A 12,500-nucleotide genomic window follows, 5' to 3' on the forward strand; every position below is an offset into this window, starting at 1 on the left:
GGATAGAGAACAAAGGCCTTTATCACCGTGTGTGGAAGTTCGTTTTGGAATGGATGCTAATGCTATCTTTTCGCTCTACCGAAGTGGACAATGGAGTTTCGAGTTGCAAAGTTGAAATTGAAGTTATTGCAAATTGGAATATGCTGAGATAATCAAAACTCTGAAAACTATTAATGAAAGCGGCAGGAGTAACTGGCAGAAGTAAAACGTAAACCGATGTATTAGTAATTGTGCTTACCAATATATTCGTAATTACTAATTTTATCATTATCATTATTGGTATCATCATCTAATCTGGTGCAAATAAAGGTGATAACAATGGTAATGAAAATTATATCGTTGTTAAAATCAATCTTATCATTATCAGCATTGTTATTGTTTTTCTCATTTATGACTTTATTGTTATTATCAATATTAACATTAAAACTATTGTTATCGTAATCATTTGTAATGGTAGTAGCAGTGGTAGTCTTATTGTTATCATTATCTTTGTAATCATTTTCATCATCGTTATCATCATTATTTTCATTATCATTATCATTTTCATTATAATCATTATTTTCATTGTCATCATTATTTTCATTATCATCATTATCATTATCTTTTATTATCATTATCACTATTAGCATTAGTGGTAGTGGTAGTAGTAGTGGTATTAGTGTTATCAGTATCATTTTTATCATTTCTATATCATTATCATTATAATCATTACATTTATTATTATTATTACCATTATCTTTAATATTAATATTATTATTATTATTATTACTATCATTATTATTATCATTATTATCATTACTATAAATATCATTATCATTATAATTATTATGATGATTTTCATTATTATGAATATTATTACTACTGTTATCATGATTGTGATTATCATTATCACTATTATCATCATTGTCATTACTACTATTAGTAGTATCATTATCATCATCATTAATGGTTTTGTCCTTATAATCATCATTTTGACTCTCATTAATACCATTGCTACTAGTAGTAGCATTAGTAGTAATAGTAATATTGTTATCATCATCTTCATATTAGTTTCAATATTACAATGACTGTTATTGTCATGCATATCATTATCATCTTCATGATAATTAGTTTCAATATTGCTAATATTATCATGAGCCTCATTATTGTCATTATCATTATTATTATTATTACTATATTTATTATCATTATTATTATCATTATTCTGATTATCATCATTATTGTCATTATTTTAATTACTATTATCATTATCATCATTGACATTACCATTATCATTTTCACTTCATTTTCAGTATCATTACTGATATCATCACTAACATCATTATAATTACTAATATTGTATTTCACTTTTCATTACTAATATTATTGTTGATATTATCATCATTATTATTAGTAGTAGTATTAGTAATAGTATTATTACTATTATTATCATTGCTCCTACTATTATTATCATTATTATTATTATTATTATCATCATTACTAGTTGTATCATGATCATTTTCATTATCATTTTAATATCATTAATTATTTTCATTATTATCATTATGATTACCATTATTATTATTAATATTATTATTACTGTCATCATCATTATTATTATTACTATTATTATTATTATTATCATTAATGTTATTGTTTTTATTAATATCATTATAATTATCATTATTATTATTATTATTGTTACTATCATTATCATTACCATTATTGTTATCATCATAATTATTACCATGATTATTGTTGTTCTTATTTTATCATCCTTATCACTATTATTATCACCTCTGTCAAGGAGGTAATGATTTATTTCAATTGTATTAATTATCCCTTTTGTATTGGACAATAGGGGAAGCTATTATCATGCTTATGGCCGTCACCCGTGTACTTGAGATTTTAATGTAATTCGTCGAGTATGAATATTTCTGCTCCATCAGTAACTCTATTGCCTTGGTGGAGGTATGCGGCCATTGGGTACTTCTAATTATTTATATAATTATCATTATTGTTATCATCATTATCACCGTCATTATTATCATTATCATTATCACCGTCATTATTATCATTATCATTATCACTGTCATTATTATCATTATCACCGTCATTATTATCATTATTATTATCACCGTCATTATTATCATTATCATTATCAACGTCATTATCATTATCATTATCATAATCATCATTATTATTATTATTATCATCATTATTATTTTTAGTGGTAGTAGCAGTAGTAGTAGAACTAATGAAATTACTATTACAACTGTTATCCTTGTTTCTATCATTATTATGTTTATTATCATTACTATTAGCATAATTATTTTTAGCATTATTGCCAGCATTAAAATTAATACTTTCATTAAGATCATCATTATCATTACCCGTATTGCCCTTATTATCATCATTATTGTTATCCTCATTATCATCATTATTATTATTATCATTATCATCAATATTGGTGTTGGTGATGATGATAAAAATATTAATGATGACAACGATGATAATAATAACGATGATGATGATGATGATGATGATGATGATGATGATGATGATGATGATGATGATGATGATGATGATGATGATGATGATGATAATAATAATAACAATAACAATAATAATATTAATAATAATAAGGATTATGATAATAATAACAAAGCTAAATTAAAGACAGTGACAGTAATATTGATAATGATAATAAAAACATAAATAATAGTATCAAAAATAATAACGATAATAATAATAATAATATTAATAATAATAACAATAATAATAATAACAATAATAATAATAATAATAATAATAGTAATAATAACAATCATGATAATAATAATAATAATAATAATAATAATAATAATAATAATAATAATAATGAAATAATAACAATAGTAATAGCAATAAAAATGATATCAATATTATTATTATAGTTAGTATTTTCATTCTCACTGTCATTGTTATTATTATCATCATTATTATCAATATTGTTATTATTATCATAATAATAATAATGAAAATAATATTCATAATAATAATCATTATAATTATAATCATCATTATCATTAGTATTAATATTAGTATCAGTTTAATAACATTCATAATGATAATGATTATAATAATAATTATTAGTATTATTAATGTAAATATCAGTATCAGTATTACAATAATTTCTATAATGATAATGAATATATTAATAATAATAATAATAATAATAATAATAATTATTATTATTATTATTATTATTATTATAATTATAATAATAATAATAATAATGATGACAATAATAAATATATTCATAATAACAATGATTATAATAATAATCACTTTTGTCATTAGAATTAGTATTAGTATCAGATTTAACATTATTCATAATGATAATTATTATAATAATAATTATTAGTATTATTAGTATTATTATTGGTATCAATATTACATTTACTTCTATAATAAAAAAAAATTATTATAATAACAATTATTAGTATCCTTGGTATTAATATTAGTATCAATATTACAATAATTTTTATTATGATAAAAATAAGAACAACAATAATAAAAAATATATAAATAAAATGATAATGATAATAATAATAATATCAATGACAATATTAAAAATAATGATAATAACAATATCATTGTTAACAATGATAAAGATAATAATAATAATAATAATAATAATAATAATAATAACAATAATAACAACGTAATAATAATAATTATTATTATTATTTTTAATATAATAATAATAATAATAATAATAATGATAACAAAAACAGTAAATTAAAATAATGATAATGTTAATAATAAAAACAACGATAATAATTATGATGATGATAATATTGGTGGTGACCATGAAGTGATGATGATCACTATAATAATCATCGCCATGATCATGATTATAATAATTTTCATTTTAATCATGACAATGACAATTATAATCGTAATCATTGAAATACTTATAATGGAAGTGTTGAAGAAATTCATAATTACACCAAGTAATGGATATTAAGAATCACTCTCCTTTTCATCATCAGAATCATCGTAATTATCAATATCTTTTCTCTTTTTGTTTCTAATTTTTCTCGTCATCATAAATACTATCATCACCATTCATGACACAGCTCTTCAGTCAACATCATTATTCATATCATTTGATCACTGTCGTTGCTATCATTTATTTTCCTGGTTATCAGCTTCAGCCAACCTTCCCACTATCAAAATTGTTATTCTTAAGATAAACAGAGATACATCGAGAATATCATCTTTACATCAAGCCATATACGAAATAAAGAGCTCGTATTCAACCCTTTCTTCGCACGTCCCAAATATGGCACGTCACGAACAACAACAAAACACATACCTTCACACACAAGCGAAAAACGATAAAAAATAATAGTAAATGAACACAGTTAAACAACTCAAGAGAGCGTATTGAAACTGAATAGACGAAATAAACACTTCACACTTGCACGTTGCACAACTCAACACCAGAGGCCGCCAGACTGGGTTAGGTTGGCCTTGGGAGTCTGAGGACCAACGACCTACTCACGACAGCAACTCTCGCTATGGTTAGTTGGGTCGGGGCGCCGTGTAATATAAGAGGCTCTGTTGATGTCACGTTCCTCTTCTTCTTGGGCTTGTTCTTGTTCGTCTGGTCCTCTTTACTCTTTCTTTTTGTTTTTGTCTGTTTGTTTTTCTCTTTTTTGCCGGTGGTATTTTTGTTTTTGTTTCGTTTGTTTTCCTTTTTGTTTTCACTTTCATTGCTTTTTAAAATTCTCTCTACTACTTTTTACGTCATCGTTATTTCCTTCATCGCAAAATTATTAGTAAATAAGCTTCCATTTTCCCTACGTGTGCCTGTTGCCGATATCGCTTTGATTACTTTGTTGACTACCAACCTCTTGGCTTCTTCAGTCCTCTACTTTAATTAGTATAGACAGTTATCGCATTTAATTACCATCGCCATATTAAAAGTAAGTCAAGGCATACAGAATCGTAATCATAGCGCGAATATCCTTCACTCAAATCAAATCCAATGAAAACAGGCTCAGAAAAATCATGTTTTCATTACGACGCGAAAGAAGTGCTAATTTCAAGCATGTAAATAAAATGAATTAATTGAGAAAATCAAGTTAGAGGGAAAAAAAAATGGAAATTCGTACCAAAAAACGAGGAAGTTTAATTAGTGTGTGCATTACGCTGAAAATTAATCCGTCAAAATTAATATTTCTAAATGAATATTCCCTTTAACATGCCTCTATATAACGCGTCCCTGTGCAAGAGTCCCCAGAATTTCGAAAACAATTCGCTGTGTGATCTATCAAGACTTGCGTTACTATTACTAGTCACCTATTTCAAATCACATTATTGATATCGTTTTTGTTGTTCGGTTATCACTGTTATTATTATCATTATTATTATTATTATTATTACTGTTATTATGGTTATCATTATCATTAATTTTATCATTATCATTATAATCTTTATTGTTATTATTGTTATCATTTTTATTATTATTATTATTATAATTCTTATTGTTATTATTGTTATCATTTTTTATTATCATTATTAGCATCATAATGATAGTAATTACTATCAGCAGCAGTAGTAATAGCAGTATCACAATTAGCAATATTATTACTTCTATTATCATTATCATCATTGTTATTACCTTTATCATCAATAATTAGTGCTATTATAGTATGCTATATACTATATCTATCATCATTACTAAAACTATTATTATTACTACGATTACTATTACTTTTATTATTATCATTGTTATTATTATTATCATTACATCTTATATTACTATCACTATCATCACTATCATCATTATCATAATTATCCTTGTTATTTTCATAATCATTATATTTTTATCATTATCATTACTGGTACTATCGTTTTCAGTGGTGTTGTTATTCTAATTCTTATTCTTATTATCACTGTTTTTTATTATTACTGCTATCACTCTCACCATTTTTGTCACTGGCATTGAAATACTAGTACTACTAGTACCATTCGTAGTACCAGCAAGGACACAGAAAATAGCATCTACAAAATTATCACAATAAAACTAATGATGATAGCAATGATATGAATCTAATTTTTCTTCGCTAGATGGCAGCATCAGAGTCCTCATTCGATATTTACTGAAGAAATAATAACATACCATTATCTGGAGAGACTGGAGGCGTCCAGGTGACATTCTGGCAGGCAAGGAGCTGTGGGGAATCATCAGGGAGAGAGCCATCTGCAAGAATTTTGTCGCAAGGGTCATATTCGCATGGCTCCGCGCCTGAAAGAAAACGGGGCGTGGGTGCTCTAGAAAACGATGTCATTATATCTAATTGGCATCGTTGCATTTGGTCTCGTGGTACAAGACGAGAAATTATGATGCCGAGGTATGTTTCATATGCTATGAGCTGTACACGAGAGTTAGTGTGTGCTTAGTGACATGAGCGAGTAGGCTTGTTTGTTTATATTTTTGTTCTTCGGTCAAACACGTTTGGTTGGTCGTCTGTGTTTATGAAAGCATCTGTGTGGGTAGGTGCGGGGGTGTGAGTATGTGTGTGTGCCTATACGGAGGGTTTTAGTGCACATGTGTACGTGTGTCTGTACGCGTGTGAGGGCATAATGAGTGTTTATGTGTACGTGTAACAGAATGGTTATGGCTGTGTACATGTACTGAGTGTTTACCTGTGTACGTGTATCTGCATGTCTGTATCAGTATGTGTGCATTTGTGTGCGTGTGGAGATATATATATACATGTGTGTGTGTGTGTGTGTGTGTGTGTGTGTGTGTGTGTGTGTGTGTGTGTGTGTGTGTGTGTGTGTGTGTGTGTGTGTGTACTGAGAGAGAGAGAGAGAGAAAGAGAATATATGTATCTGCATGTGAGCGTGTATACACATGCGTATAAGTGTACATCCATAAGATTCTTTAAGATGTAGCGTATAATAACTTCAAGGAAACGGACGGCCATATAGGTCAGCAAAGAAAACGGGCGAGCTTAATGTGGAAGAAGCATGATGCTCTATATTACAAGTTTGTTTATGTTGTGACTTTTTGTTCATTCACGCTTTGGTTCGTTCACCTACCCCGAATTTCCTCGGCGATCTGGGGCTGGTTCTTCGCGACGGCCGTGTCGAGCGGCGTGAGGCCTGAGGCACAGAATTTACGGCCGATTAGGATTATTATACCATGTGTGCGTGTTGAATACGTAAATACATGTACATATGAGCATATATGTGTGAACCCGCACACGCACACATAAAGACACACACACACACAATAACACACACACACACACACACACACACACACACACACACATTATACATATACCTGCACATAAGGAAACTCAAGCAATTGCAAACGTCACCCGAGGCGCGAGTACCTCGCCGCACGCGCCGCATGCAAGGCCGCAGCGCAGTCACTCACCCTCGGCGTTGACGAGCGAGGCGTCGGCGCACCATGCCAGCAGGATGACGACACCGCCCAGATTACCGCCCGCAGCAGCTCGGTGCAGGGGCGTGTTGCCTGCAGGGACACCAGGCGGTCACGTGATCTCGGCTTACTTCTCGAGCGAACGAGCCAAATGTTTTTTGAGCGAGAGATTAGCCTTTCTGTTTGTCCTGATGGCTGTTCGGGTGACGGGAGGGATCGGGGCGGCGCTTCGCCTTTTTGCCCCTAATGATGGGTCGGCGCAGATGATGATGCTTACGAGGTGCCAAGGTATTTATGAAAGGCGCCCTCGGTGTGTTATGGGATTGGTCGCGCTGGGACAGATGGTCGTGAGTGTAATTGTAGGAACAGATGACAGCGGTCGATAACACTCGAGAGGCGATGATAAGGGTAATGTTAAAGTTAGAGTGATGGTTATGAAAATGGTGATGGTAAGGGTTATGTTGGCATCATGATGATTATGATAACAATAAACATAATTGTTATTATCACAATCATCACTACTGTTGTGTTGTGATTTTACTGTGATTATCATCATTATGAGTATCATTATTGCTAAAAATTATATCACTACAATTATCATTATTATTAATATTTTATTATTATTATTATTATTATTATTATCATTATTATTATTATTTTTGTTATTATTGTTATTATTATTTTCATTATTATCATCATTATTATTATCATCGTTATCATTATTACCGTTTTTTTATTGTTTTTTTTCTTATTTTTATTAATGTTGTTGTTGTCGATATTATTATTGTTATTATTATTATCATTATCATTATCACTACTACTAGTAATACTCTACTACTATTACTCTTATCTTTGTTATTGGTGTTATAATAACTATCATCATTATCATTTCTAATATCTTTATTATTATTATAGGTGTTTTTGATGATATTACTCTTATCATTACTATCATTATTGATAACTTTCTATTATTATTGTTATTTGTCTTATCATTATTATCATTGTTATCATTATTGTTACTATCATTATTATCATTGTTATCATTATTGTTACTATCATTATTATCATTGTTATCATTATTGTTACTATCATTATTATATCATTAACATTATCATCGTTATTATCATTATTATTGTTGTTATTATTATCATTATTATTATTATTATCATTATCATTCTTTATTGTAATTATCATCATTACCATTATTAGTATAATTATCATCATTACTATCGTTAGTATCATTGTCATTATTATAAGTTTCTTTATAATCACTTATTATTATTACCATTATCATCATTTCCAATATTAGCATTATTATCATGATTATTGTGGTTGTTTTTGTTGTTGTTGGCACTGTGAATATTGTTATTAACATTAATACTCCCATTATTATTATCATTATTGTTATTATTTTCTTTATAATAATGAGAATAACTGTCAGTAGTATTATTACAACTATTGTTATCATCATTAACACTATCTTTCATTATCATTATCATTATTATCATTACAATCATTTTCATTATCATTATCATTATCATCATTTTCAGTATTATCAGTATTAACATTATCATTATTTTCATGATTGCTGTTGCTGTTTGTACCTTTCATTGTTATTATCCTTATCAAACATATCATTATCATTGTTATTAAAGTGTCATTATTATTATCTCTGTCATTATCACTATCTTTACAACTGTTATTGTCATTACTGCTGTTATCATTATTGTCAGTGGTAGTAGTAGGTTTAGTAGTAGTAGCAGCAATATTATAATTATTATTCTCATTATCATTATTATTATTATTATTATTATTATTATTATTATTATTATTATTATTATTATTATTATTATTATTATTATCATTATTATTATAACTGCAATCAACACTATTGTCGTTATCATAATTATCATTATCACCATTATCATTACTATCTGTATCACTATTATCATTTTTATCATTCATTATTATCTTTGTTATCAATTTTATCATTGTTATAATTATCATCATTATCATCCTTACCATCATCACCAACGTAATCATCACCATCATTATTATTCCTTTAATCATAGCTATGAATGAAATAATCCTAGCACCGCGACCTGCAACACCCTTTGACCCTTCGAGCAACGCCCCCAAAACCTTCTCTTGCATCATCCTTGCGAAAGCTAATATTGGCGATTTCTGCAAAGCGTCGCTTCTTATTTACGTCCCCATCATCTCTAATAATATTGGCCGTTCTTATGACAGCCTCGAGTCAATTGCTCGCCGTATTGGCTTTATCGACTTGAGTCATTTTCATTACTTCTACTTTTATGATTATGGTAGTTATCTTTGTTATTTTGGGTCGTCAGTTTCTACTGTTTCTTCTGATACTACTAATATTACTACTATTACTACTGCAGCTACTACTACTGCTACAATAACTACTACTAATGCTGCTGCTACTGCTGCTACAACTACTACTACTGTTACAATTGCTAGTACTACTATTACTACTGCTACAACTACTACTGCTGCTGCTGCTGCTACTACTACTCGCTGCTGCTGCTGCAGCCACTACTACTATTACTACTATCATGACTGCTGCTAATATTACTACTGTTACTACTACTACTACTGCTACTACTACTACCACTACTGCTACAACAACAACAACAACTACTACTACTACTACAACTGTCATTACTACTACTACTATTACTGCTGCTGCTACAACAACAACTACTACTACTACTACTACTACTACTACTACTAGTAGTAGTGCTGCTGCTGTCACTACCACTGTTACCATTATGATTGTTGCTGTCATACTCATTGTTGTTGTTATCATTATTACTATTATCATCCTTATTACCATTATCATCATTATTGCCATTATCATAATGATAATGATAATAATGAAAATTATGATAATGAAAATGACAATAGTAATGATGGTGATGATGATAACAATAGTGATAATAATAATAATAATGATTATGATAATGATAATATAGATGATAATGATATCATGATATCAATACTACTACTAGTACTTCTACGAGTAGTAATAGTAGAACAGTCATTAATAACGTAACTATTACCATGATCATTATCATCATTATCATTATCATTACTATTATCACTTATACCATCACTATCATTATCATCATTGTCTTTATCATCACTATTGTCACTTTCATCATCATTTTTATTACCCATTTCTATATCTTAATCATTATTATCAACATTATAATCCCTTCTTTGTACCAGCACATAATCATTCTTAAAGAGATGAAGATATTTACATACTAATTTATACATAATATGAATCAGTTCTGGCGTTTATTAGGATTAAAATCATAATCTTAAGAGACGATGTGACGAGCAGCCAGACAGAATCGACGTGAGGTTTTGAGGAGGAAAGAATCAGCTGATTTGCAAGAACTAACTGGCTGATAAAAGACAATGGGTGATAAAAAAAAAAAAAAAAAAAAAAAAACATCAGTGGCTTTATCAAGTGAAATATGAGTAAATGACATTAAGAAGTGATGGGATTATTCTCCATCCTATATAGTGGCTCATCCCCACACTAAAAAAAAAAAAAAGAAAAAAAAAGTTGTTAGTCACGTACCCCTTGACCTTTTGCAGCACCAACTGCGGGTCCCTCATAACTTTTACTATTATTTCTGTCAGAACCTTTAAAAACAGACACTGAGTAATGTACAACAGTGGATTATAAAAAAAAAGGTCCATAATACTATCAAGATGATAAAATACGAGTCCTCCAACTAATTCAAGTAAAAAAAAAATGCATCTATAAATATTAGAAGTAAGTCGTATCCCCTGAAGATCTTTGCGCGGGCGACCGAGAGGAAAGCCAAAGAGGGACAGATGGAATTAATCGAGAATTTGATACGTGCAAATGATGACTTGTTTTTTTATGATTGTGGCAAGAGATATTGACGTTTGGAGGCCAGATGAATAAGAAAGAGAATAATATGAGTAATAATGACAATGACGATAGGAATAATGAGATGATAATAATTCTGATAATAACAATAATGATAATAATGATAGTAATAATAAAAAGAAGAAGAATGATGGTAATAACAGTAATAATCATAATAATGAAAACAGATATAAAAATGATAATGATAATAACAATAACGATGATAATAGCAATAATAATGATAATTGTACCATTAGTAATGATATGAGAAATAATGATAATAATAATGCGTAGAATGATGATGATGACAATAGAGATAGTGATAATAATGAAAATCATGATGATAATGATAGTAATCATATGAATAATAATAATAATGATAATTATTATTATTACAATCATCATTATTATCATTACTATAGTAAGAGTAATGTTAATAATAATAATGATAATAATGATGATAGTGATAAAAGTATTAATAATAAAAACAAAAACTACAATGATAATGAGAACAACAGTAAGGATAATAACAGCAACAAGAACGAAGTCAAACATGGTACTTAGTATAATTAACCATGAATTACCATCACCTTCGTTATCATTATCGCCAGTATTGTTACTATTCTCCTACCTGGTACTATCATCTCCATTAATATGATATTACCGGACAATTTATTGTCGTCATCATTATCCTTATTCCTACTATCTTATGCTTTAGTTATTTTCATTACTATCACGGTTAAACCTAACTTATCTGTTATCATCAGCATCTTCATTATCATCATAGTCTTTATGATTTATAGGATTAGTTATAATCCTTTATATAATTTTCATGATCATAACTATATTTGCAATCTTTTCTATCGAAATCATTATCAGTAATAATGGTATTGACATAATTTTTGTGACCTTATATTAGCCAAATTATTGATAATGCTGATAATGATTATAGTAACTACAATTGATACGGTGATGACGGAAATGGAGATGATATTAGCGAATATCACTGTTATTATTAAGTTTCTGTTATTACCATTATCAACATTATCATTATCCGTTTTTTTTTAATCATACCGATAACGATGGCAGCGATAAGAATAGCATTGACAAGTACAGTATAAAAGATTGCAACAACAA

At 28.6% G+C, this 12,500-nt stretch overlaps 1 protein-coding gene across 1 annotated transcript in view; it reads right to left on the minus strand.

Annotated features, from left to right (window-relative positions):
• Window positions 1-6,154: 6,154 nt before the first annotated feature.
• The window catches only part of LOC113803026 (uncharacterized), a gene marked incomplete at its 3' end in the record, with an annotated part of 36,542 nt that continues 30,196 nt past the window's right edge, over window positions 6,155-12,500 (minus strand). Inside the window, 3 exon segments of the mRNA XM_070139994.1 lie at window positions 6,155-6,280; window positions 7,081-7,143; window positions 7,424-7,522. Coding sequence (XP_069996095.1) covers window positions 6,155-6,280; window positions 7,081-7,143; window positions 7,424-7,522 — 288 coding nt within the window.

Source organism: Penaeus vannamei, chromosome 26, assembly GCF_042767895.1.
Source record: "Penaeus vannamei isolate JL-2024 chromosome 26, ASM4276789v1, whole genome shotgun sequence".
Lineage (NCBI taxonomy): Eukaryota > Metazoa > Arthropoda > Malacostraca > Decapoda > Penaeidae > Penaeus > Penaeus vannamei.